The sequence below is a fragment of the Somniosus microcephalus genome, chromosome 33, assembly GCF_052327205.1.
Source record: "Somniosus microcephalus isolate GS21.2 chromosome 33, FLI_Smic_1.0, whole genome shotgun sequence".
Classification (NCBI taxonomy): Eukaryota; Metazoa; Chordata; class Chondrichthyes; order Squaliformes; family Somniosidae; genus Somniosus; species Somniosus microcephalus.
This window is the reverse complement of record NC_141019.1, coordinates 32,078,800-32,106,735: the sequence shown is the minus strand read 5'-3', so window position 1 is coordinate 32,106,735 and position 27,936 is coordinate 32,078,800. Positions and strand designations below refer to the sequence as shown.

Below are 27,936 nucleotides of genomic sequence, written 5' to 3'. Positions count from 1 at the left end.
TTTTAAACTCCATTTTGAATATTTTTGATACGAGCAGAGAGCCCCATTTGAATGCCCTCCATTTTCTCTGGCCATGAAGCTGGCATTAAACTCCGCCTTGCTCTTCATATGACCGTAAATCCGTATTGTCTTTGCAGGTTTGGAGAATAGAGAACCTTGAACTGGCTCCCGTGGACCCCGAGAGGCATGGCTTCTTCTATGGCGGTGACTGCTACCTGATTCTGTACACATACCAAGTGAACAGGAAGCAACATTTTATCCTCTATATTTGGCAGGTAAAGCTGTCTGAAGAGGACACAACCAAATGCATCATAAACTACACTGTGGCAGACTTCCCATTCAGACCTCCGGTTATGATATACCTATCAATTCAGTCCATGAAAAGCGACGAGTTAAGTTAGTAACTATAGGTTTTTATTGGCTAAATAACAGAGCCCACCCTCGTGGGTGATCGGATCCAACAAGGAGGAATACCAGCCAGTCGACCACCTTTATACCTGGGCAAGCAGGCGGAGCCATGGGCGGAGTCAGCTGTGGTCAGCCCAGGTATAACAGCGTGGCAAGAGGTGACCTTGTGTAGTGATACAACAGTGTAAACAGTGATAACCATAGTGTAACGATATAAACAGTGATAACCATAGTGTAACGATAGTGAACGATAAAAGTGGTTTACCACATTCACCCCTTGTTTAAATTTGAGTCCGGCGGGGTGAAGTGTACTACCAGTTCGGGTATGTCAGTCTGTCCGGAGGCCTCGTAAGCCTTTCTGATCGGCGCAGCAGCGGCAGCGGTGGTGCAGTATCCGATATTAATGCTGGTGTCTGCGTGGTCGGCGAAGGATCGTGGGGTTCCGGCATGCCGTCTACCTGGGCTGGATTTGGGGGGGTGGTGGGGGGTAACGGTGGTGTCTCAGGGATGCCCGAGGGTGCGAGGTCTCGTAAGGAGACTGTGTCCTCCCGCCCGTCTGGGTATGCCACATAGGCGTACTGGGGGTTGGCGTGCAGGAGGTCCACCCTCTCGACCAGGGGGTCCGTTTTATGGGCCCTCACGTGCTTTCGCAGCAAGACGGGCCCCGGAGAAGTCAGCCATGTTGGTAGCGAGGTTCCCGTAGTCGACTTCCTGGGGAAAACAAACATTCGTTCATGGGGGGTGGCGTTAATGGCAGTGCAAAGCAGTGACCGGATGGAATGCAGCGCTGCCGGGAGGACTTCCTGCCAGCAAGAGGTTGGGAGGCCCTTAGACTTTAAGGCTAAGAGAACGGCCTTCCAGACAGTCGCGTTCTCTCTTTCCACCTGGCCGTTCCCTCGGGGGTTGTAGCTGGTGGTCCTGCTTGCAGCAATACCTCTCGCTAGTAGGAACTGGCGAAGTTCCTCGCTCATGAAGGATGAGCCCCGGTCGCTATGTATATAGTTCGGGAACCCGAACAAGGCGAAGAGGTCGTTCAGGCATTTGATGACCGTGGTACTGGTCATGTCTGGGCAGGGGAAGGCAAAGGGGAAACGGGAGTACGCATCAATAATGTTGAGGAAGTACACATTACGGTCAGAGGACGGGAGGGGCCCCTTAAAATCGATGCTCAAGCGCTCGAAGGGGCGGGTGGCCTTGATCAGGCTTGCTCTGTCCGGCCTAAAGAAATGCGGTTTGCATTCGGCACAGGTTTGGCAGTTCCTGGTCATGGTCCTGACCTCCTCGATGGAGTAGGGCAGGTTGCGGGCCTTAATGAAGTGGTAAAGTCTGGTGACCCCTGTTGTGTATGTAACCTGTTCCACCTTAAGAGAGCTTAAGCCTGTTCCACCTTAAGAGATGTACTACTTTCTCAGGCTGCTGTAGACGTAATACCGGGGGTGAACACACCGGTATATAAGCACTGTGCAGTAATCTTGTATTCAGTATAGTCCCTACCTCCAACCAGTAAAGACCTGTTTTTATTGTTACTCATTAGTCTGTGTCTTAATTAACTAAATAATTCACAGACTTAACACTGGCGACGAGTCAGGTTCTTACCCTGCGGCAGTTATTCCACGGCGGTTGAAGAGAGGTTTCAAACCTCACCACTCACCACCCCACTGGAAGCGACAGGCATTAGGACCCTGAAGCCTCCATCAGCTTGTGAACCGGAGTGGAAGACAGGACTGGGGAAGAGAGGTACAGGGCGATAGCGATCGGCAGATAAGGGCCGGGCCACTTTCAAGTGCGAGGCGCAGCCGGGCCATCGATCGCATCCGCTGATAAGGGCCGCACTCGGGCGATCGCGGCGAAGATAAGGGCCGCACTCGGGGGCTGAAGGGAGACGGCGTCGGGGGACGGGTGAAGACCGCCAAGCGCGGGAAAACCGCCATTTTGTGGGCGGAGGACGACGGCAAGAGCGGGAAGCCGCCATCTTTGATAACAAGTAAAGAAAATAAAATCTGAGAAATTGCAAATCTACAATGCCTAAACACGGGAATATTAGCACCTTTGATAGTGACCTCGAAGATTGGGCCATATATGTTGAAAGAGTAAAAAATTATTGTAAGGCCAATAAAATTCGTGACCAAGATAAAGCTCTAACATTATTAAATTTAACGGGTGCGAAGACATACGGGCAATTGAAACACCTGTTATCACCAGATGAACCGGCGGATAAGACGTTCGATGAGATTGTTACTGTCCTGAAAGATCATCTAAACCCCACGCCGCTGATGCTAGCGGAACGATTTAAATTTTACGACAGAAGGCAGCTACAGCATGAAAGCAATGCTGGATATTTGCTGGAATTGCGTAAATTAGCGAAATATTGCCAGTTTGGAACGGGACTGACAGATGCACTACGAGACAAATTTGTGTGTGGTTTATTTAAACAGGATACACAAAAGCGACTGCTCGAGGAGAATGAGCTGACGCTTGAGAAGGCGGTCACTATGGCAGCAGCACACGAAGCCGCAGCGAGAGGCACGGCAGTAATGCAGCTACGGTCACCGGAGCTCAGTGCACACAAATTGGGTGTGAGTTCTGTTAAATGTTATCGTTGTGGAAAGACAACGCATGATCAGAACCAGTGTTGGTTTAAAAACCAAGAATGCAGAACATGTGGTAAGCTTGGACATATAGCTAGAGTATGCAGGTCAGGGAAGAAGACCAGCAACAAGAAGTCACCGCAAGGGAAATACGCAAAGGTACACAAGGTGGCCGAACAGGAGTCCGATTCAGACGCTAGCAGTAATGAACTGGCTGGCTTAAGCAGTATTGAACTGGCTAGCTTAAGGGTACTCAACGTTGGTAAGGGTGCAGACCTCCAGACAATTTGGGTTACTCTTCAGATAGAAGGAGTCCAAGTAAAAATGGAATTGGACACTGGATCGGCATTGTCGGTCATGAATAAGAAAGATTACAGAAGGTTATTCCAACATATTCCCCTACAGGATACGGAGATTATATTGACAACCTACACGGGGCAGAGAGTGTACCCCATCGGGACAATAAAGGTTGCAGTGGCCAACAAGGGCGAAGGAAGTCAAATAATGGACTTATATGTGCTACCGGAGGGAGGTCCACCACTACTAGGCCGGGAGTGGTTTAGAAACATAAATATGGACTGGCATTCGCTAAAAGCCATAAAGAGTGAGAACTCAGTGCAGATAACCAGCCCAGACTCTAGAACTGATGATGGTAAGACCAACCCATGTGCAAAAGACAAAGTTTCAGCACAGAATTCCACTGAGCAACAACAACATAGTTTAACAGAGAATTCTGAGTCTGTCAAGTCTACTGATATGCACATTTTTGAGGGACACTGGGCTCGAACTCAACTCCATTTCAAACTACAACAGCAATTAGAACAAATGATTCGCCGTTTTGAGCAAGAGGTGAATGAAATAAAAAAGTTTTTTGTTACAGAGTGGGAGAATCTGGAAAGGCAACAGAAGCAACTGATGGAGAAAATGGAGCAGGAGCACACCAACCATCTGCGCGAGGAGGCCGAACGAATCAAAGCTGATTCAGGTTCTGAAGGTGCGTGCCATAATCTGGTGTCAGAAGAGTTAACGGTCAGCCAACTCCTTCATATGCTGAGGGACAAGACTCTGAAATGGGAAAAACTTGAACACGAGCTGCGATCTTCAAAGGAAAAGGGTTCGGAGCTCTCAAAAGTCATTGAGATGGCTGATGTGACGACACAGACTGAAACGACTGCAACAGAGCAGCCATTGGATGCCAAAAGTACGCTGACTCACGTCAATGTAGAACAACAGACTGCTGAAACAGCTGCTCCGGTAGAGGGATTGCATAGTCCGATCAATCAATCTCCAAAGGAAGTTGAAGTATTAAAATCACAAATGAGGTCACTAGTAAACGACTTGCTGAAAGCCCAGAAAAAGCTGGATGCAGAGGTACACATGAAGAAGTCTCTTCAGGAAAGATGTCTGGATTTGGAACAAGAGCTGGCTAACGTCCAGCTGGGTATGGAGGAAATAGACGACCCTCTCACTGGTCTAGCTCAGGACGACACCGAATATTACTATGACCTGGTGGACGACACCGAATATTACGATGTCCTGTCCTGCCCAGCTTGTAACTTCGACTCCCAAAGTGCAGAAATCATGGAGGAGCACCAAAAGTCTACGGAACATCGGGAGAAGCTGGCTCTACGACGGAAACGGGAGGAAGAGAAGGAGGAACTGCGCATGCAGCTGGCAGCTGTGGCAGCTGACAATGGAGCCCAGAGAGTCTCCAAGAAGCAGAAAAGGAAAAGTAAAAACAGAAGATGACCCATCTGAACCATTATCACCTCTACCAGATCACACACGTGGTCCCTCCGAACGGAGCCAAATCAGTTCGGAAGTTCAAGCTGTTAAATCCATGAAAGGACTATTGAATGAGTAACGTGAACCGACTACACCACAGAGATTGAATCTGTGAACTGTTTTCCGCAGAGACTGAATCTGTGATATGTTACGTTAAACATGAAGTTATATATGTATATATGTTATTACGTTATGTTAAATGGGGGGATGACTATAAAGCTAAGAAGGGAGGAGTGTTGTGTATGTAACCTGTTCCACCTTAAGAGAGCTTAAGCCTGTTCCACCTTAAGAGATGTACTACTTTCTCAGGCTGCTGTAGACGTAATACCGGGGGTGAACACACCGGTATATAAGCACTGTGCAGTAATCTTGTATTCAGTATAGTCCCTACCTCCAACCAGTAAAGACCTGTTTTTATTGTTACTCATTAGTCTGTGTCTTAATTAACTAAATAATTCACAGACTTAACAACCCCGGGGTGGCAGAGGTCGTTGTGGAGGGTCTGCAGTCTATCAATTTGCGCGTTGGCGCATGTACTTCGTGATAGAGCATCTGGGGGTTCGTTCAGTTTACCAGGCCGGTACAAGATATCATAATCGTAGGTGGAGAGCTCGATTCTCCACCTCAAGATCTTGTCGTTCTTGATTTTGCCCCTCAGCTTGTTATTAAACATAAAAGCGACCGAGCGCTGGTCGGTGAGGAGGGTAAATCGTTTGCCTGCCAGGTAATGCCTCCAGCGTCGTACTGCCTCCACGATCGCCTGGGCCTCCTTCTCGACCGAAGAGTGTCGGATCTCAGGGCCCTGGAGGGTCCTTGAGAAGAAGGCCACAGGTCTCCCCGCCTGGTTAAGGGTTGCAGCTAGGGCGAAGTCGGATGCATCGCTCTCCACTTGGAAAGGGATAGACTCATCCACCGCGTGCATTGTGGCCTTAGCAATGTCTCCCTTTATGAGGGAGAAGGCTGCGCATGCTTCTGCCATCAGGGGGAAGGAGGTGGACTTCATGAGGGGTCTGGCTTTGTCCGCATAATTGGGCACCCACTGGGCATAGTAGGCGAAGAGCCCCAGGGTTCTCTTCAGCGCCTTTGGACAGTGGGGGAGCTCCATGAGGGGGCGCATTCTTTCGGGGCCGGGGCCGATGACTCCGTTCTCTACTACGCAGCCGAGGATGGCAAGGCGCGAGGTGTTAAACACACATTTCTCCTTATTGTAGGTGAGGTTCAGCCGTTGGGCCGTACGGAGGAATTTCTCCAGATTAACATCATGGTCCTGCCGGTCGCGGCCGCAGATGGTGACGTTATCTAGATAAGGGAACGTGGCATGCAGCCCGTTCTGGTCAACCATCCGGTCCATCTCCCTTTGGAAGACCGAAACCCCGTTGGTGACGCCGAAGGGAACCCTAAGGAAGTGGTAGAGGCGGCCATTCGCCTCGAAGGCGGTATACTGGCGGTCCTCAGGGCGGATAGGGAGTTGGTGATAGGCCGACTTAAGGTCGATGGTAGAGAATACCCGGTACTGTGCAATCTGATTGACCATATCAGATATGCGGGGAAGGGGGTATGCGTCCAGCTGGGTGTACCGGTTTATGGTTTGGCTGTAGTCGATGACCAGGCGGTGTTTATCGCCGGTCTTAACGACTACGACCTGGGCACGCCAGGGGCTGTTGCTTCCCTCGATGATGCCCTCCTTCAGGAGTCGCTGCACCTCGGAGCTAATAAAAGCTCTGTCCCTGGCGCTGTACCGCCTGCTCTTGGTAGCGACGGGTTTACAGTCGCGGGTGAGGTTAGCAAACAGGGAGGGGGGCGGGACCTTGAGGGTGGATAGACCGCAGGTGGTACGCGGTGGGCGGTTTAAAAGCTGCTGGTTGTAGACTGTGAGTGGGGGGAGGGGTCCACCGTATGCCAAAGTGACACTTTGAAGGTGGGATTGGAAATCCAGCCCTAGTAGGATGGCAGCACAGAGCTGGGGCAGGACGAGAAGTTTAAAATTTTTATACTCCGTGCCCCTAACCGACAGGGTCACAACAAAGTAGCCGCTGATGTCTGTAGAATGGGACCTCGATGCCATCGAGATCCGGTTGCGCGTTGGCCGGACAGTGAGGGAGTAGTGGCTCACTGTGTCTGGATGGATGAAGCTCTCCGTGCTTCCGCTGTCGAACAGGCAGGTCGTGGCGTGGCCGTTTACTTTGATGTCCATCATGGACTTGGACAGGTGATGCGGGCGAGCTTGGTCAAGTGTGACGGAGGCTAGTGTATGGCTGAGCGAGCTGCTGTAGTCTGCGGGTGAGGCGGTGGTCAGGTCTGGAGACAAGGTGGCGGTCGAGTGTGGTGAACAAAATGGCGGCGCCCACGACGTTGAATAAAATGGCGGAGAAGATGGCCGCCCCCACAACTCACATGAGGCACTGCCGGCGTCGGTGGCCTTGATCAAAGATGGCCACCCCCACGACTCACACGAGGGGATACTGGCATCTGTGGCCTTGATGAAAGATGGCCGCCCCCACAACTCGCATGAGGCACTGCTGGCGTCTGTGGCTTTCCCCCTGCAGGCCTTCGCGAAGTGGCCTTTCTTGTGGCAGTCGGAGCAGGTCGCGTTTCTTGCAGGGCAGCGCGCCCTCAGGTGTTTCGCCTGGCCACAGAAGAAGCAGCCGGCGGCCCGATCGCGGGGCTCCGATGTCGCAGCCGGTACCGGGGGTGGCGGTCCCGATCGGTTCCGGGACACCGACGCTGTGGTAGGTCCCAGAGGCGGCGGTGCGAGGGGTATTGCGGCCGGGGTCGGGCCCGAGTCCCAGGGTCGCGCAGCACAGTACCTGGAGTACGCCTCGAGGTCCCGATGGGCCACTTCCAAGGAGCGAGCGAGGATAGCAGCTGTTTTCAGGTCGAGGTCCTTTGATTCCAGCAGTCTTTGCCGTGAGTAGTCTGACCGAAGGCCTTTCACGAAGGCATCTCGGATGTTTCCATCTGTATGTTCTGCAGCTGTTACGGCTTTAAAGTCACAGTCCCTGCCGAATATTTGCAGCGCCCGTAAGAAATCATCAACCGACTCTCCTGGCTGTTGCGAGCGGGATCTTAGGAGATGCCTGGTGTACATTGAGTTTACAGGGCTCCGATACTGTTCTTTTAGCAGGTTGAGGGCGTCCTCGGATGTGGCAATGTCCCGGATGAGTGCAAATACTTTAGGGCTCACCTGAGCGGTCAGAACTCTTAGTTTGGATGCCGGAGGCACGCCGGATTCTCTCAGGTAGGCTTCGAAGCAGCTCAGCCAGTGTTCGAAGTCGAGGGCTGAATTCGCAGCCTGTGGGTTTAGATCCAGGTACGGCGGCCGGAGGGCTCGTAGCCAGGCTGGCTGCTGGGGCTGTTGTAGATGGCCGTTTGGCTGGGGCTGTACGTCTGACTGGTCGTTTGGCTGCTCCGTTGTAGACATTTCAAAATTTAGCCAATAAAATTGATATACCTATCAATTCAGTCCATGAAAAGCGACGAGTTAAGTTAGTAACTATAGGTTTTTATTGGCTAAATAACAGAGCCCACCCTCGTGGGTGATCGGATCCAACAAGGAGGAATACCAGCCAGTCGACCACCTTTATACCTGGGCAAGCAGGCGGAGCCATGGGCGGAGTCAGCTGTGGTCAGCCCAGGTATAACAGCGTGGCAAGAGGGGACCTTGTGTAGTGATACAACAGTGTAAACAGTGATAACCATAGTGTAACGATATAAACAGTGATAACCATAGTGTAACGATAGTGAACGATAAAAGTGGTTTACCACAGGTTACACGTGGGCAAGTGGGCAATTTGGCTACACCGTCGATTTCTGATTTGCAAGCCACACATTGTCAAGGCGCTAGGCTTTTGCATTCTATCTGAGGTGTGGGAGATTGTCTGAGGAAATTGAATAGAAACGAGTAGCTCGGCGAAGTATATGTAAATCACTGTAGTGATTTGAACCAATGGAATATCACGCATCTGAAGAGATACCCATGTGTGAGCTGTTGCCATCATTTGAACCAATAACTATCATATGTAGAAGGAATGTTCAAGGTGTCAGCCGTGGCTCAGTGGGCAGCACTCTCGCCTCTGAGTCAGAAGGTTGTGGGTTCAAGTCCCACTCCAGAGACTGGAGCACAAAAATCCAGGCTGACACTACCAGTGTAGTACTGAGGGAGCGCAGCACTGTCAGAGGGGCAATACTGAGGGAGCGCCGCACTGTCGGAAGGGCAGTACTGAGGGAGCGCCGCACTGTCGGAGGGGCGGTACTGAGGGAGCGCCGCACTGTGGGAGGGGCAGTACTGAGGGAGCGCCGCACTGTCGGAGGGGCAGTACTGAGGGAGCGCCGCACTGTTGGAGGAGCAGTACTGAGGGAACGCTGCACTGTCGGAGGGGCAGTACTGAGGGAGCGCTGCACTGTCGGAGGGGCAGTACTGAGGGAACGCTGCACTGTCGGAGGGGCAGCACTGAGGGACCACTGCACTGTCGGAGGGGTAGTACTGAGGGAGTGCCACACTGTCGGAGGGGCAGCACTGAGGGAGCGCCGCACTGTCGGAGGGGTAGTACTGAGGGAGTGCCACACTGTCGGAGGGGCAGCACTGAGGGAGCGCCGCACTGTCGGAGGGGCAGTACTGAGGGAGTGCCGCACTGTTGGACGTGCCGTCTTTCAGATAAGACGTTAAAATGAGGCCCCCTCTTCCCTCTTGGGTGGATGCAAAACATCCCACGACACTACTCAAAGAAGAGCCGGGGAGTTATCCCCGGTTTCCTGCCAATATTTATCCCTCAACCAACATCACTAAAACAGATGATCTGGTCATTATGACACTGCTGCTTGTGGGAGCTTGCTGTGCACAAATTGGCTGCCACATTTCCTACATTACAACAGTGACTACACTTCTAAAGTGCTTCATTGACTGTAAAGCACTTTGAGGCGTCCTGAGGTTGTAAAAGTCTTTTCTTTTTTTCTTTTATTCCCAGCAGATTGTAGTGTGAGCTACTGTATTGATATGTGTATAGGCTGCCCCAACATGTAGGCCGCATCTTAAACACTAGGGAGAAAAGTAATTATTACCTTGCATAGCAACCAAACTGCCAACTCAAAGTGATTTTTGCTTTTACAAAAAGTGTGCTCTAAACGTGAGTTAATTCAGCAATTTCCCAAGTCAAACCAGAAACTGTGCTAGTGAGGTTCCTGCTCCTGGTTCCTTCCCAGCGACTCATTCTGGAAGGTGTGCTTGGAGATCGGGTAACAACAGGATTGGGCTTGGCTGTCATGTACCCCATGGTCAAATATCCTGAGGCATTCGCTGTCTGGACCCACGCATGACGAACGGCCACTTGGCTGAGGTACCAGAAGTCTGAGGGCACCCGTGGAGCCACCTCCTCATGGGAAGAAGTGGCCAATATCACAGTATCTGTAACATCTGTTGCATGACTAGAGTCAGTGGGGCTATGGTTACTATGCCAACCTCACTGAGAAGGTTAAGAATATTGTGAGACATGAGCTACTTGTCACTGAAAATCGAGCGTTTTTTTTTAACTGAGGACTTAGACACATGGGGGAATGAGTTGGGTTATTGGTATCTTAACCAGGTTAGTGCCTCCATTCCTAGGGTCGTCATGCCACCCAAGATGAATTGGCTGCCTCAGCCCTTCATGCGGTCCAGATGGACCAGAAGTTTGGTGATGAACCGGTGCAGATTCGAGTCACCATGGGCAAGGAGCCACGACACTTCATGACCATCTTCAAGGGCAAAGTGATCATCTTTGAAGTAAGTCTCTGGTATAATGTGGACTAATATGGGATTATACCTTAGATTACCAGTGCCCCCAGAAGCTCGGTGGGTAAATGCACTACCTGGCATGGGGCTGGACAGGAAGGTGTCCCTGGTTTGATCCCTAGTCTGTGCTAAATTAGTTGATCTCGTTTGCAGTGCTATAACTGGCCTCAATTGAGAGAGTGCCGCATTGTCAGATGAGATGCTAAACCAAGGCCCTGTCTACCTCTTCCAGTGGTTCAGGTGGGTGTTAAGGATCCCACGACAGGATGAGCAGAGAGTTCTCCCAGTGTTCTTCTCTCGACTAACACCACCAAAAACAGGTTACTTGGCCATTCTTCTCCTTGCCATTTGATGGACCTTGTCGTATGCAGATTGGCTGTGGGAATCCCCAACAAAAACATTTCAAAATAATTCACTGTTTGTGAAGCACTTGGAGATATTTCTGAGAGAAGTCATAAGGTGCTATATAAATGCAAGTCTTCCTTTCTCAGTGGCCTTGGGCTAGGGAGGTGGCCTGTTTCCGTGTTGTAATTTTGATGGAAAAATCAGCCAAGGTTTCCACTCCCGATCGCAATTAGGTAATAGGGCATGTATGTGGATGTCAGACTTGGCTGTAATGCCCCTCAAGGTCAACTAGCCTACTGACACTGTTTAGGTTCACACGTGAAGAATGCACACATAGGCAAAACAGTGAAGGACCTGCTGGTGCCCATAGACCCATGTGCCAGCACTTTCAGAGGAGGCGCAAAAAAGGGAACAAAATTGAAAGAGACAAGACACAAAAGAGATCTCCAGATTGCCACTATTACCTTCTCCTGCCATTGCCTGAATTGTATACTTTCACCTACCTCAGTTGGTCAACTGTAAAGTTTTAACCTTCTGACTGATTTGTATCACTACATCCGCCTTAGGTGGCCAACTACCAGTAGCCGCAGATGTGTACATAAAACTGGATATAAGCAATTGAGGGGCTGAGAATAGAACTTGGGAAAATAAAATGGGCAACAATATTGGCAAACAACGATGTAGAACAGCAATGGGAAACATTTAAAACAGTGTTCAGAGTGCAGGAAAAATAAATTCCGCTAAAAGGAAAGAACAAACTAAACAACAATGAGACTCCATGGATGAATAAAGACATAAGAGAACAACTGAGGGTAAGGAAAGAGGCATACATTAAGTACATAGACAGCAGGGGAGTGCATGATAAGGGAGAATACGAAAAGATTAGGAGAGAAGTCAAAAAAACAATTAGAGAGGCAAAGAGGAAATATGAAATTAAATTATCAAGGAACATAAAACAAAATAGTAAAATATTTTATAGGCACATCAATAAAAAAAGGAAGGTTGGGATGGGAATAGGGCCATTAAGGGATAGACAGGGTAATAGCACAGGTAATGATAGAGAGATGGCAGAAATATTAAATAATTATTTTTGCTTCATTATTTACCAGGGGGATAGAACAGGTGGACATGACATTGGATGATGAGATTAGTAATGAGATAAGTGCATTTAAAATAAAAAAGGGATATATTAAATAAACTAATCAAACTCAAAGAGGATAAAACCCCATGTCCAGATGGATTGCATCCACGCATTTTAAAAGAATCTAGGGAAGAGATAGCAGAGGCATTACTACACATATTTAATAATTTGTTAGAAAAATGTGTAGTACCAGAGGACTGGCGGATAGCTAACATAATACCAATATTTAAGAAGGGGGATAGAACATGTCCAGGGAATTATAGACCAGTCCGCTTAACATCGGTGGTAGGAAAAATAATGGAATCCCTACTAAAGGAGAAAATAGAAGAACATCTAGAAACGAAAAGTATAATAATGAATAGTCAGCATGGATTTCAAAAGGGAAAGTCTTGCTTGACCAACCTCATTGAATTTTTTGAAGAGGTAACAGAAAGAATAGACAAGGGTAATGCAGTAAATGTAATTTATCTAGATTTTCAAAAGGCCTTCGATAAGGTACCCCATAATAGACTGATGAACAAGGTCAGAGAATGTGGAGTCAGGGGACAAGTAGCAGAATGGATTGCTGGCTGGCTTCAGGACAGAAAGCAGAGCGTATGAGTAAAGGGCAGCTATTCAGAGTGACAGAAGGTGGGTAGTGGTGTTCCACAAGGATCAGTGCTGGGACCACTGTTGTTCACAATTTACATTAATGATTTAGACTTTGGAATCAAAAACACAATTTCTAAATTTGCGGATGACACCAAATTGGGGGGGATAGTCAATACTGAGGAGGACTGCAACAAGTTACAGGAGGACATTAATAAACTTGCAGAATGGGCAAATAATTGGCAAATGAAGTTCAACACAGATAAATGTGAGGTATTACATTTTGGTAGGAAGAATAGGGAGGTCACTTATCACTTGGAGGGTCGAGTCTAGGTGGGGTAGAGGAACAAAGGGATCTCGGAGTACAAATACACAAATCACTAAAAGTTGCGACACAGGTTAGCAAGGCCATAAAAAAAGCAAACCAAGCACTAGGGTTTATTTCGAGAGGGATAGAATTAAAAAGTAGGGAAGTTATGCTAAACCTGTATTGAACCTTGGTTAGACCACACTTAGAGTACTGCGTATAGTTCTGGTCACCATATTATAAAAAGGATATAGAGGCACTGGAGAGGGTGCAGAGAAGATTTACAAGGATGGTACCAGAAATGCGAGGGTATACATATCAGGAAAGGATGAACAGGCTGGGTCTCTTTTCTCTTGAAAAAAGAAGGCTGAGGGGTGACCTAATAGAGGTCTTTAAAATTATGAAAGGTTTTGATAGAGTGGATACAGAGAGAATGTTTCCACTTGTGGGGAAGAGCATAACTAGAGGCCGTCAATATAAGATAGTCACCAAGAAATCCAATAGGGAATTCAGAAGAAACTTCTTTACCCAGAGAGTGGTGAGAATGTGGAACTCGCTCCCACAGGGAGTGGTTGAGGCGAATAGTATAGATGCATTTAAGGGGAGGTCGGACAAGCATCTGAGGGAGAGGGGAATAGAGGGTTATGCTGATAGAGTTAGATAAGGAAAGACGGGAGGAGGCTCGAGTGGAGCATAAACACCGGCATGGACTGGTTGGGCCGAATGGCCTGTTTCTGTGCCGTATATCCGATGTAATCCTATGATTTAAACTTTTCATCTTAACCTACAGTTTAATGTGATAATATTTGGATAGAATGCTGTTCACAGTAAATGGGAGGAAAGAAAGTTTACTTTGTGGGGTAGAATGCCCACTAATTCTATTTTCTCACATACAGAGCTACAGGAAGAGTGTAGGGCAGTGGGATTAGTTTTGGATTGCCCTAGCAATGAGCCGGCACAGACACGATGGGCCAAATGGCCTCAATCTGTGCTATATGGTTTTATTTGTGAGTTGAATTCTCACTGTGTGATATTAACATACACGGTGTGATTTCACCTCACTGGTTTTTAAAGGGACATTGTCTTCGCAAAAAAAATTTGGCGAATCTTTTCTTCAAGCCTGTGATGCCCTAATGGAAACGGTGCTGAACTGCGCCTCGTGTTACTAAATGTTTGTCAGCCACTTTTTGCATGGAGGGACTGCCCCTTTATAAATATGCAGGGTATCTTATTTAAAGTGTATCTTTTGTTTGTTTGTTAGGGTGGCACTTCGAGGAAGAGCAGCAACCAGCTCGAGCCGCCCATCAGACTCTTTCAGGTTCACGGCTCCGATAAGTCTAATACCAAGGCAATCGAGGTCCCGGCCTACGCTTCATCCTTGAACTCAAATGATGTCTTTCTTCTGAAGACCGATATAAATTGCTACCTGTGGTGTGGGAAGGTAAAAGACTTTAAACCACAAGTGACACACTACCAGTCAGGTATAGATGGGGAATATTCAGCGCTCCCCCTGTTGGCGCAGTTGGCATTTGCACAGCCTGGTTTGGACGTTCAATCCCTGGTCTGTGCTGTTGGCTGTTCCCAGCTGGAGTCATTGGCTGCAGCATCCCTGGGCATTCGCTAGCCAGTGAATCCTGCTGGAGATGTCAGTTCTTAAGAGGGCAGGCCCTTCCGTGATGCCTTTCACAAAAGTGTTAGCCTGCTGACACTCATTCACACATGGGTGGGGGCAGAGTCGCCAACTCTGGTTGGTCATATTCCTGGAGGTTTGATCACATGACTTCCCCACCTCTCCGCCCCCACACTCCCGCCATTGGTCGCCCAACATGTTCATCTTCGGGGCACACCCACTTCCCGCGCCAATTGGACAGTGAAAAGACTCTTTGTTATCCGATTGAATGATTCTTGACTGTCAGTCAAACAGCTTTTTTCCCCCCCCTCCAATATTTTTATAACCAAAAGTTGAAAGTGTTCAACGAAAATGAAGCAGTGTCCTTGGAGATTAATCTTCAATTCCTGGAGACTCCAGGGCATTCCTGGAGGGTTGGAAACCCGAGGAGGGTGAGGTAATGGAGGGTGACTGTACCCCAAAAAGAGCCAATTCCTTGAAGAGAGGAGAGGAGAGGATTGGCGGGGTGAATAGGGTATATTCACCGATCCTGCAATCCCAGCCGGGAGCTGTACTCGAAGGGAGAGCAGGTCAGAGAAACATCGATACCGTGTTGTAGCCCTGTCTTCAACCCAGACTCCTTTTAAGTATGGATACCCACAGCGAGCACAAGAGAGTGGGGTTTACCCTAAAACAACTTTTATTCAAATCCTGCCAGATAATAAACAACCAAACTGTCCCCTTGCCCCACCTTCCCCAAGTAGAACATTTCCATCTCCCGTACTCTCTATCCTCATGACCTTACTGAATGAGATTCGTTGAATTACTATTGATTGGTGCTCAGTGTTGGGGCTATTTTTATGCTGGAACGGTGGGCAAATCTCCTTTTGTACAGCAAACAGCCACAGGAGGAGGAAAGGCCTTCGTCCTATATTTTGGACCAGATTCAAACACAATCTCTCAGAGGTAAACAGACATTGTTATATGAAACAATGCCAGAGAGGTGGAATGTTGCCACTGGAAGTTCTTTAAGGGACGTAGTTCTGATATTCCTCTTTCTTCCTGTAATGTAGGGATCCAGTGGGGATGAACGTGCAATGGGAAGAGAATTGGCTGTCATTGTTGCTAACGGAAATGAGACCTTCATTGCTGAGGGCCAGGAACCACTGGAATTCTGGGAAACACTTGGTGGAAAGGCACCGTATGCAAATGACAAAAGGTAACGGCCATTTCCCCCAACTATTTTCCCCTTACACCCCTTCTTCAAAGCTGAGCTAAAGTTCTTCAGGTTGGGGAGTCCAGAACCAGGGGTCACAGTCTAAGGATAAGGGGTAGGCCATTTAGGACAGAAATGAGGAGGAATTTCTTCACCCAGAGAGTGGTGAACCTGTGGAATTCTCTACCACAGAAGGTAGTAGAGGCCAATACATTAAATATATTCAAGAAGGAGTTGGATATATTTCTTAAGGCTAAAGGGATCAAGGGGTATGGGGAGAAAGCAGGGACCGGGTACTGAATTTGGATGATCAGCCATGATCGCATTGAATGGCGGAGCAGGCTCGAGGGGCCGCATGGCCTACTCCTGCTCCTATCTTCTATGTTTCTAGGGGCTGTCCTCTGCTACCTTGCCCAAGTGTCTATTCTCCACCTAGACAGTGAGTGTTAATGGGCTGTTCATCCATGGGGTGGGCATCGTTGCCAAGTCCTATCCTGTCCCTATCTACTGTCCACACTTGACCCTTTGCAGAATGGGTCATGCATAGTGGTAAGGAGTGGGCGCCTTGGCCAGCAGGAGTGAAGCCATTAGATAGGAGACCAATGGAGTCAGGGCTTCAGGTCAGGAGACCAGCAGGGGTATGGGCTTTGGGTTAGGAGAATAATAGGAGACAGTGCTTTGGGTCAGGAGATTAGTGGGGGTCAGGAGACCAGCAGGAGTCAGGACTTTGGGGTCAGGAGACCAGCAGGAGTCAGGGATTTGGGTCAGGAGACCAGCAGGAGTCATCGCCACCAGCATTTTTCCCAAGATTTCGTGGGCACCCATTTCAGCTCTTCCTCCTTCCTGGCTGCTTCACGATATCAGTGACGGGAGCTCTTTCATTTTATTGGCTGGCACTTTGGAATGGCTAGTCAATGAGACCCTGGGAATACACACTAACCTGGCTTTGTAGCAGCCCCCAGCCAGTGGAAGATTTTCTGGGCTGTCAGGAGAGGAAGGGAAACAATTGGGGGAAGAAAATAGACAGTGCTCTTGCTCTACAAGTTGTTTCTGTCCCTGATGAAGAGTTCTTCCATTCCTGTGCAGGCTGCAAGAGGAAGATGTGGATTTTCAGTCTCGTCTGTTCGAGTGCTCCAATAAAACAGGGCGATTCATTGTAAACGAGATCACAAACTTCACCCAGGATGACCTCAGCGAAGATGACATCATGCTCCTGGACACATGGGATCAGGTAAAAACAATCAGCCAATGGAAACGCAGTTGTCAAGTGATGACCTGAAGATGAATTTGCTGGTCTCAACCAATCAGGGATCGGCTTATTGCAGTATGAGAGGGATGGAGGGCCAGTTTTTCCCCACTGAGGCGAGAGTCTTCTTCCTGAGCTTGTCCCACTTTGAGGCTCAGGGCTGGTTAAAGGTGCCAGTCTCAGCAATGAATTCAAATGTCCACACTGTATGAACCAAGCATCTGAGCCGCTCACGCTCGCTTGGCTGTTTACTAAACACCTCCCTCCCTCACCATCTTTTTAAAATGCTTTTGTGGGAATTCTGTGCTGATCCAGGTGAGGAATAGAAAACGCCCAGTGTCCGCATCCAACGCTCCCAGTTTAGAGTAAAGCTCCCTCCCGTCTGCACCAACAATGCACCCTAACACAAGTTAAGAAGGGTACCAGTCACTGCAAGGGGAGTGCTCGATGCTCACACTGTGGGCACTTCAGGCACAGAAATTATTTTATTTTTTTAAATAATGTATTTATGGAAACCATCAACGATTGTGCTGTAAGCAGGGACACAGCAAGCTGGCTTGGTGCCCTCCCAGTGTTATTCCCTAAGGAACTATTAGTGACTGTCAAAGAAAAGTCTTCCATTCCAGGGTTGAATTATAGACTGATTATCCAGTGTGATGTTCAAATTGCCCTCCCCGATCATGACTGATCGATTTCCCCCCACCCCCTAGTTTTTCTCTTTGATTTTCTCCCTTTACCCTCTCTCCTCCTGATACAGACTCATTCCTGGGGTTACAGACCCTCGTGCAGCAATGGGCCTCCAATACCTCGCCCCAAGTGGCCAATCTTCAAATGCAAACAATGAGCAGCCGTGGCTATTTAACTGTGTGAGCCGCCACAGTCAAGCCCCATTCTACCGCCCTCCGGCACCCACGCACTCGCACCTCTCGAGGGGGAGTCACTGGATAGCGAGAAGCCTGACCCTTTTTTTTTTTCCCCCACCATCTCCGAGAGTAACTGTAGCCCCAATGACCTCACCGACTGAGATTAACTCATTCAGCATAAACTGGGACCTTCCTTGTCCACTTGTTTCACCAGGCAGTCCATTCACCAACTGAGGAAGAACTATTTAGAATAACAACCAAATGAGTTAACAGAAAAAATCTGCAATTTTACATTTTCTCAAGTGCTTTGATCTTTCTTTTATATACAGAAGTTAACACACGGAAACAGGCCATTTGGCCCAACCAGTCCATGCCGGCGTTTACCCTCCACGTGTTCCCATATCCCTTCATCCCCTTTTCCTTCACCCACTTGGCCCTCCCCCTGCTCCCTCGTGCTCTGTGAGTCACCCAGTGCTGTGTCCTCACCACCGCTATCTGAGCTGGTGCGTGGGAGGGAGGGAGGGAGCAAGTGGCACACGGAGTGAGCTGGGGGGGGGGGGGGATTTGGGGCAGAGGAGTACGAAGCTGGAGCTCCCTGCAGGAACTCGCGTGGACTTGAGTCCGACTACATCTCTTTCATCATCATCCTCCTTGTCTTCCTCCTCCTCCTCGTTGTTCCTTGTGTTGTTCCAGATTTTCATGTGGATCGGCAAAGAGGCAAATGAGGTGGAAAGGAAGGAGTCGCTGATCACAGTGCAGGACTATCTGAAGACACACCCCAGCAACCGGGACATCGGCACACCCATAATCATCATCAAACAGGGCTTCGAGCCACCAACTTTCACCGGCTGGTTTGTGGCATGGGACATAAACAAATGGAGTGTAAGCAACCTCTGAACTTTGACCTCTGTATAGTAGACTCCCAGCGGTATAGGGAGAGCAACACTCTGTGCAACGCCTCCAGGGGTTCGAAAGGAGAGAGTTCTGTGAGAGTGTAGGGATGCACTAAACAGAATAAAAATGATGGTGGAGGTACAGTGTCCGAGAGACATTAGGCAGAATACTAAACCATCCTTTCAGTATTAGAACAGGGAAAGAACAGTTCGAGAGCAAGCTGCAGGAGTAAAACTGGTGGTGGTTAAAGATTAAATGGTTGAAATATTAAATGGATATTTTCTATAGTGTTCACTGCGGAGGGTAATAACTAACTCACAGGGAGAGCATTAGAGACAGAGGAGGCAGTAAAAGGTTTCCAAAAATATTTGGATCAGTTATATCATTGAGCAGGTAAATGAAACTGATGTAAAGTGTTGTATATTTGTCCAAAGAAACTGAGAGACGCAAGTATACGATGAATGGAATTGCATTAGCACAGCGGAGCTTGGAAAGGGACCTGGGAGTAATAGTGGACACGTCAGGTCGAGTGTCTAGACAATGTGGTGGAGCAGTTACAAAAGCTACAGAATGCTGGGCTCTATAACCAGAACAGGAGAATAGAAGTCTACAGAAGTAATACTAAGGCTCTATAGTGTGCTGACCAGACCTCACCATACTGCGTTCATTATGCTTTACTATGTTAAAGGCGCTATATAAATGCCTAGCTGTTGGTCAATTTCAAAAACATGAGAAAGAATCAAGGACAGGAAAAGGTCATTTCAGCCCATTAAGCTTCTCCCCCTAGAACGCTAACTTACCCAGCTCAAAATCAAACTCGCCCAGCCCATAATACAACTCACTGATTCTTTTTGTCTGCCCTAGGGAGGTAAAACTTATGAACAGTTGAAAAAAGAGCTTGGAGACACTACAGCAATTGTCCAAATCACAACTGTAAGTATCATTTTATACAGCTCCTAGTCTGCAGACACCCCACCTTCTCCGTCCCTGCACTCTCACCGTCTTCTATTCGAAACCATTCTTTCCCAATACCTCAACCCGATGGACCTCCCTCCGTTTTGCTTCCTCTTACAATCTCCTGGCTTTTAAAACTTAAACTTACTTTCATCTGCTTGTTGATTGACCTCATCTTCTCTCGTACTCCTTTCACCCTCTGTGATGTCCTGCCCTCTGGGCCTGGTCCACATGGGGAACTTCTAATCGTACCTGGGTCTTTGCAAATCACAAACTGTATTAGTGAAACAGAATGAGCTACGGTGCGCTCCTCTGCCTGTGACTTGTTCTCTATCATGATGTATGTTACTATAAAATGCCCCAAGCCACTTCTGAGTTGTAGATAATAATTTTTAGGATCAGAAATGGTAATTAGGCTAAAAAAAAACCTTTTTCCCCCCATAGATTAACCTCACCTTTCCCGCCTTCTCACCACATCTCTCTATCCCTTTTCTCTCCGTCCATTTGCCTCGTGAACCCATTAATACTTCAATCCCTTTCCCAGGTAATTTATTCTACGTCAGCTGTGGCTCAGTGGGCAGCACTCTCACCTCTGAGTCAGAAGGTTGTGGGTTCAAGTCACACTCCAGAGACTTCAGCTCAAAATCTAGGCTGACACTCCAGTGCAGTACTGAGGGAGCGCCGCACTGTCGGAGGGGCAGTACTGAGGGGAGCGCCGCACTGTCGGAGGGGCGGTACTGAGGGAGTGCCGCACTGTCGGAGGGGCAGTACTGAGGGAGCGCCGCACTGTCGGAGGGGCAGTACTGAGGGAGCGCCGCACTGTCAGAGGGGCAGTACTGAGGTAGCGCCGCACTGTCAGAGGGGCAGTACTGAGGGAGCGCCGCACTGTCGGAGGGGCGGTACCGAGGGAGCGCCGCACTGTCGGAGGGGCGGTACTGAGGGAGCGCTGCACTGTCAGAGGGGCAGTACTGAGGGAGCGCCGCACTGTCGGAGGGGCAGTACTGAGGGAGCGCCGCACTGTCGGAGGGGCAGTACTGAGGGAGCGCCGCACTGTCGGAGGGGCAGTACTGAGGGAGCGCCGCACTGTCGGAGGGGCGGTACTGAGGGAGCGCCGCACTGTCGGAGGGGCAGTACTGAGGGAGCGCCGCACTGTCGGAGGGGCAGTACTGAGCGAGCGCCACACTGTCGGAGGGGCAGTACTGAGGAAGCGCCGCACTGTTGGAAATGCAGTACTGAGGGAGCGCCGCACTGTTGGAGATGCTGTCTTTTGGATGAGACGTTAAACCGAGGCCCCGTCTGCTCTCTTGGGTGTATGTAAAAGATTCCATGGCACTATTTCGAAGAAGACTTGCATTTCTGTAGCGCCTTTTACGACCACCAGACGTCTCAAAGTGCTTTACAGCCAATGAAGTACTTTTGAAGTGTAGTCACTGTTGTAATGTAGGAAATGCAGCAGCCAGTTTGCACACAGCAAGCTCACACAAACAGCAATGTGATAATGACCAGATAATCTGTTTATGTTGATTGAGGGATAAATATTGGCAGGACACCGGGGACAACTCCCCTGCTCTTCTTCAAAATAGTGCCATGGAATCTTTTACATCCACCTGAGAGAGCAGACTGGGCTTCGGTTTAACGTCTCATCCGAAAGACAGCACCTCCAACAGTGCAGCACTCCCTCAGCACTGCACTGGAGTGTCAGCCTAGCTTTATATGCTCAGTCCCTGGAGTGGGACTTAAACCCACAACCTTCTGACTCAGAGGCGAGTGTGCTACCCACTGATCCCCAGCTGACAGAGCAGGTGAGTTCTCCCCGGTGTCCTGGGGCCAATGTTTATCCCTCAATCAACATCATTAAAACAGATTATCTGGTCATTTTCACATTGCTGTTTGTGGGATCTTGCTGTGCGCAAATTGGCTGCCGTGTTTCCTACATTACAACAGTGACTGCATTTCAAAATGTACTTCATTGGCTGTAAAGCGCTTTGGGACATCCTGAGGTGGTGAAAGGTGCTATAGAAATGCAAGTCTTTCTTTTCACATCTCGATTACCCTTTGTGTGAGAAAGTTCTCCTTTTCTTACTTCCTGTGTCCCCTGGTAATTGAACCCTTCATCACAGTGAACAATTTGCCCAGCTCAACTTTGCCAATTCCGCGGTATAATCTATTGTGCGCGGGCACTGTGTGCCAAAGGTATTGCACCTGTAGGTGGCACAGTGAGCCTAACATTATGTGACAGGGCCACCTCAAGTGAAGAGAAGAGACCCGCCTTAGGAAACGCACACAAGGAGAAAAAAGTCTTTAATGATACGGTATCATTAAAAAAAATCCAAATCCAGTGATTAATAACATCTTATTTAACGCAGGATTTGAATGGGATCGAGTCGGACAGCGAGGCGTGCTCCTGCAAGTGCTACCCTCCAGAGGCACTGATTAATAAACAAAGACATCAATTGCCTGAAGGTGTCGACCTGGTCAGAAGGGAGGTTAGTCCTGCTCTTCCATTCCTCTTGTAACTTTGAGCTGCTAATGCAGATCTTGGGATGGAAACCATGGGACTGTAAGAGACTGAGGGCCCTTTTACATGGGAGGATAGAAACATAGAAGATAGGAGCAGGAGTAGGCCATTCGGCCCCTCGAGCCTGCTCCGCCATTCAATGCGATAATGGCTGATCATCCAAATAGCAGCTGACAGCTCACATGGGGCTCTCCTTCCATTAGCTGCATTCTGCAGTGTGAAAAACCCAATGATTAAGGAACTGGTAGCATTATAGCCCCGCAGAAATCTCGGACTACGAATCGTTCAACACCTCTTAGTACCACGTTGGACAGTGCACTTCCTAACTGAACCACGGGGGCCGGAGACTTAAGAGAGTGAGTTTTGGGGGGTGAGTACTCTCGTTGGGTCTCCACCCCACAGACTATCCCCAGCCCAGAGCAGGGAGGGGGTGTGGTGGGAGGAGAGTTGCTCCCTGATCTATGAACTTGGCCACTAAGAGGCATAAGAGTGTAGCCCAGTGTTGGCGCTCCCTCTGATTATTGCCTCTCTACCCTTGGTGCTTGGCCCTTGTTTAGTGCCTCTGTACAAGGCTGAGAACGTAACAGCTGGTGGAAGATTGCAGACACAAGCAAACGAACATAGGAAAGTGTCGGACAGGAAAAGACCAACTGGTCCATCCAGTCTGCCCCATATAGTCGGGATGCCTCATGATACAGAAACTCCCCACCCAGCCAGAACCATGTGATCTCCTGGGAGAGGCGGAAGAAACAGATTAAAAACCCAGGCCAATTAGCGGGAAAAGTCTGGAAAATTCCTCTCCAACCCTTAGGCGATCCAAACTAATCCAGGAGATCACATTGACCCTGACTTAAAATGGCAGGACACCTACTTCTTGTACCAAGTGATCTCCTCAGCCAAAAACAGGTCCATCTCTCTCTCGAAGATCTATAGCGAACCAGTGTTCACTGCACGAGCCTGGGGCCTTCTAATCTGTGGTGTTGATGCTGTAACCCCGCGCCCTACGCTGCATGTTTCTTACAGCTAATATTCTGTACATGTTACACAAAGGGAGTGATATACTTGGTGGGTGTCCACACCTGGCGCTGACACAGGCACATTTTCCAGCGGAGGGGAGAGGGGGGAACCACTGGTTGTTGGGAATCCGGAGTGGGAACCCTGGCCCAGAGGTGCTGAGGCCAATAGTAACATCCCAATTGCCACCCTGCCTGAGGTCAGCCAACTCAGCAGAGTCCAGGGATCCAACAACAAGTACTTCATCTGAAGGAAGTGGTAGGTAGGGATCGTCCTGCGGGATTCACACTCGGTGCTGATGGGGGGGGGGGGGGGTGGGGGGGGCTTTGGGCTTCTGGAAAACAAATTCAATCATGGTAGGGGAGGGGCGGTGGAGGCCGTCAAATTCGGGTCATGAAGGGACCCAAAAAGATTTGAGTCCATTCCTACAAGCGGGCTGGTGCTGCAGCGTGAAAGCTGAGCAGGTTCTAGAATTGTGGCGAGGATTAAAACTGAACCGGTGAACTTCCTTCACAGAACGCCCTGACAGACCAGGATTTCAAAGTGGTTTTCGGCCTGTCGAGAGGCGTGTTCACTGCGCTGCCCATCTGGAAACAGATAAGCATGAAGAAGTCGAAAGGGATGTTCTAAAAGGTGACGGAGAACCGGATATCATTCCTCTGCCAATCGAGAATCTGCCGCCTGCATCAGTTACGCTGCTGCATCGCGCCTTCCTGCCGCTATTGTTTAGGGAATGCCTCCAAACAACCCCACCCTCCAGGAAAGGAAAACACACCAGCGCCATCTATTCTGCAAAAGGTCGAACAGAAACCCAACCACTCAACTACTCACAATTATTAAAAAGGGTAAACATTAAACATCTCCATTTAATTACTTAAAATTAACTGAGCCATTGTATTGCAAAGACTACAATGGCCATGGGGGAGGACCATAGAACGTAGAAACAGGAGTAGGCCATTCAGCCCATTGGGCTTGTTTCACCATTCTGTTAGTCACGGCAGCTCTATCTTGCTCCATATCCATGTACACCCTTTCTTCCCAAGTATCTATCTCCCTTTTAACTTCCTCAGTATTTCTATCTAAGGTCTTCCACAGCAGTGCATTCCACTTAAATTATGACACAAAATGCCATTGATGTCAGATAAATACATATCTGTGACAAGCCCTCCATCCCATAAAATTCCTAATCCAAACCTAACATTTCAGTACAAAACCCTGATCGACACAATTACCGTTTTGTCTGATTTTTTTTGTATCCAGAGAGAAAGACATTTTCATAACTAATTATATAAAATTAAAAAATGTAGGTGTAGAGAAGCACTTTAGGCCCAGGTTGTCTTTTTGATACATTGACCACACCTCCCCTGCATTCTCTTCATATCCCACAATCCCTTCTCTCTCCAGCTCATAAGAAATCATGGAGCAATAAAAGGGCCTTCAGCCCATCAGCCCCGCTCATTCCACAGACCATACACGTGCCATGGACTCTACCCCACCCTTTTAATCTAACTGGTAATCAAACAAAACCAGCTGTCTCCCATTCTGCCAGCGCATTTCACACCTAATCTAGAGCTGTCTTTTGTCTCCACTAGTCCTATCACCATCTCGTCTCGTTTTGAATACCTCTTAATGTCTCTTCTCTTTTGTTCTCTCCCAGCCTGGCCTCTTAATCTATTTAATTCCCTGTGCCTCTTTAGTCTTGATAAAGGGTTTTCACCCAAAACGTTGACTCTACTTTCTCTCCACGGATGTTGCCTAGCCCGCTGAGTTTCTCCAGCATTTTCTGTTGTTATTCCTGAATATTTATCCGGCTCCACAATTCAACCCTGGCCTCCTGCTGGTAAGGTGCGGTTTGGCTCCTCTGATGCCCCATTTGATGAGTTTTTGTCACCAAACAGATGCCAGGGAGCTCCTCACAGGAAGGGAAAGGGGAAAACAAGGTGGAGTTTCCCTCTCTGTCCTATCCTTAGAGCCACTGTTGTGTATCTCTTAGTGGCTGTGACTGTGGCCATACAGCAGGTCTCCAGCCTGTCATCCTGGCTTAGGATGATGTGGACACAGGAAGATGGGTGGGGGGGGGGGGGGGGGAGCAATATAATAAAATATCATTTGTTCCAGAATCTCCAAGGACTGAAGGCATACTGTATGTGCAAACAGTCTGTACCATTAATCACAGGCTATTTAGCTTCCAGCAGAGTCATCTGGGGTCCCTCTGAGATACAAAGATAGGAGGGAGACCTCACAGGCAAGGAGCAGATAGAGAGACCTGAGACACAGAGAGGCCAGAAGGATCTCAGAGACACAAGGGATGGAGGTGGATCAGACAGGAAGCAACTGCAGTCTGTACAAGTCTAGTCTAGTACCTAGTTCAGAACGTTCAAGCTCTATGTTAAGCAATCTACGTGACAGAGGCTTTTCCTGACTGGTATCTGGGTTGCTGTATCACAGCTCCTCACCATCTCCTGAATGAACTCAATGGTCTAGTTACCTCGTCATACTCTGCTTCAACTGCCTTTTCTGGTAACAGATTCCAGGAAGTCTATCGTTACTCTTTGGGTGAAGACAGTTCCACCTAATTTCCCTTATTACTTACAAGTTGTCAGCCGTGGCTCAGTGGGCAGCACCCTCGCCTCCGAGTCAGAAGGTTGTGGGTTCAAGTCCCACTCCAGAGACTTGAGCCCAATAATCTAGGCTGACACTCCAGTGCAGTGCTGAGGGAATGCTGCCCTGTTGGAGGTGCCGTCTTTTAAATGAGATGTTAAACCTCTCAGGTGGATGTAAAAGATCCCATGGCACTATTTCGAAGAAGAGCAGGGGAGTTCTCCCCGGTGTCCTGGTCAATATTTATCCCTCAACCAACATCACTAAAACAGATTATCTGGTTATCACATTGCTGTTTGTGGGAGCTTGCTGTGCGCAAATTGGCTGCTGCGTTTCCTACATTACAACAGAGACCACACTTCAAAAGCACATCATTGGCTGTAAAGCGCTTTGGCACATCCAGTGGTCATGAAGGGCGCTAGAGAAATGCAAGTTCTTACTTATATCTTCCTAATTTTAACTTGTGTCCCTTATTGTTTGACCGCTTTTGCTATTTGTCTGGACATGTATATCTTTAGAAAAGTGGAAAACAGCAATTTCTAGATTTAAAAAAAAAGCACAAGTTTCGAGAGAGGCCCTGGAACTATAAAAAGCATCTGATGAGGGGAGCAATAGATGGAACACAGACCTGGAGCAGCCAGCAACAGACCACGGAACAGAGACCTGCAGCAGTCAGCCTGCTCACAGACAGCCAGTCACCATTAAGCCAGCTCATAGAAAGTCCACAGATAGCTCGCACGCAGACAACCCGCAGATAGCTCGCAGACAGTCCGCAGCCAGCTTGCATACAGCCAGTCTGCAGCCACCTTGCACGCAGGCAGCAGCCAGCTCGCAGACAGTCCTCAGCCACCTCGCAGACGGTCCGCAGCCAGCACGCAGATGGTCCGCAGCCACCTCGTAGATGGTCCGCAGCCAGCTCGCACGCAGACAGTAGACAGCTCGCAGACGGTCCACAGTTAGCCTGCCAGTAAGCTTGGAGATAGTCCACAGCCAGCTCGCATGCAGACAGTAGGCAGCTCGCAGACGGTCCACAGTTAGCCAGCCAGTAAGCTCGGAGATAGTCCACAGCCAGCTCGCACGCAGACAGTAGACAGCTCGCAGGCGGTCCGCAGTTAGCCAGCCAGTAAGCCTGCAGCCAGCCAGTCCCTGCAGCCCTTTGCCAGCTAGTGAACCCACAATGAGCCTACAGTCAGCCCGCAGTCAGGCAACCACCAGCAGCAGAACATGGAGCTGAGATCCCCGGGTTGTGGAGGGCAGGAGCAGTGGGATCAGGAGTAATGGCAGAACAGGCCCAGGCAGCAGGAGTGGGGGTAGCTCAGTCAGATTCTGATTTCTGGCAGAATCCTCGCACTTTTGCTCCCCGAGACTTCCGCATTAACTGAGAAGCTGATCCCGTCACACTCCTGCTCCCAATTCTGAGACCAAATTCAAAATTCAATGGTCTGCCGATATTTTAGCATGTGTGTTATTGTCCCAAGATCTGGGGGAGGAAATTGGCAGCACAGCTCAGGCCATAGAGATTTTGATCAATTTAATTCAAAATCTGGAAAATTTCAATTAAATCACCTTTCTAGAGAAAACAAGCCATTCTTCCTCGACCATCCCTCAATTCCTGATACCTGGAAGCAGTGTAAACTACTCAACAAAATTCCTGTAACCAGGGACACGGATGTGAGTTTTCTTTAATCCAGCTTACTTTATTTTTCATTAGTTGCCAGTGTCTTACTGTTGCCTCAGACCCACCCGCCTGATGCTGCCTGTGCCCCTCATTGGTTGGAGGAAGTCAGCAGCTGCTGTACAATAAACATACACTCCAGTCACTGGACATTTGAACACGCTTTAAAACAAGTCTCTGAGAGCAGTAAACGGTTATATCGGGCATGAGTCACCTCGATTTTCTTTTTTTAAATTCGTTTATGGGATCTGGGCGTCGCTGGCAAGGTCGGCATTTATTGCCCATCCCTAATCGCCCTCGAGAAGGTGGTGGTGAGCCGCCGTCTTGAACCGCTGCAGTCCGTGTGGTAAACTTAGTCTAGTATCGGATTCTTCGCCTTAACCAATTTAATTCAAAGGTTTTTTTTTATCCTGTTAA

At 48.8% G+C, this 27,936-nt stretch overlaps 1 protein-coding gene across 1 annotated transcript in view; it reads left to right on the top strand.

Moving 5' to 3' along the window:
• Positions 1 to 24,503, top strand: part of avil (advillin) — a 63,392-nt gene extending 38,889 nt beyond the window's left edge. The window contains exons 16-24 of the mRNA XM_085972530.1: positions 138 to 275; positions 10,381 to 10,539; positions 14,191 to 14,370; positions 15,612 to 15,757; positions 16,841 to 16,985; positions 18,557 to 18,745; positions 19,622 to 19,690; positions 22,078 to 22,197; positions 23,760 to 24,503. Of these exons, the coding sequence (XP_085828656.1) occupies positions 138 to 275; positions 10,381 to 10,539; positions 14,191 to 14,370; positions 15,612 to 15,757; positions 16,841 to 16,985; positions 18,557 to 18,745; positions 19,622 to 19,690; positions 22,078 to 22,197; positions 23,760 to 23,873 (1,260 nt within the window). The 3' untranslated portion in view covers positions 23,874 to 24,503. The remainder of the gene's footprint in view (positions 1 to 137; positions 276 to 10,380; positions 10,540 to 14,190; positions 14,371 to 15,611; positions 15,758 to 16,840; positions 16,986 to 18,556; positions 18,746 to 19,621; positions 19,691 to 22,077; positions 22,198 to 23,759) is intronic.
• Positions 24,504 to 27,936: the final 3,433 nt, after the last annotated feature.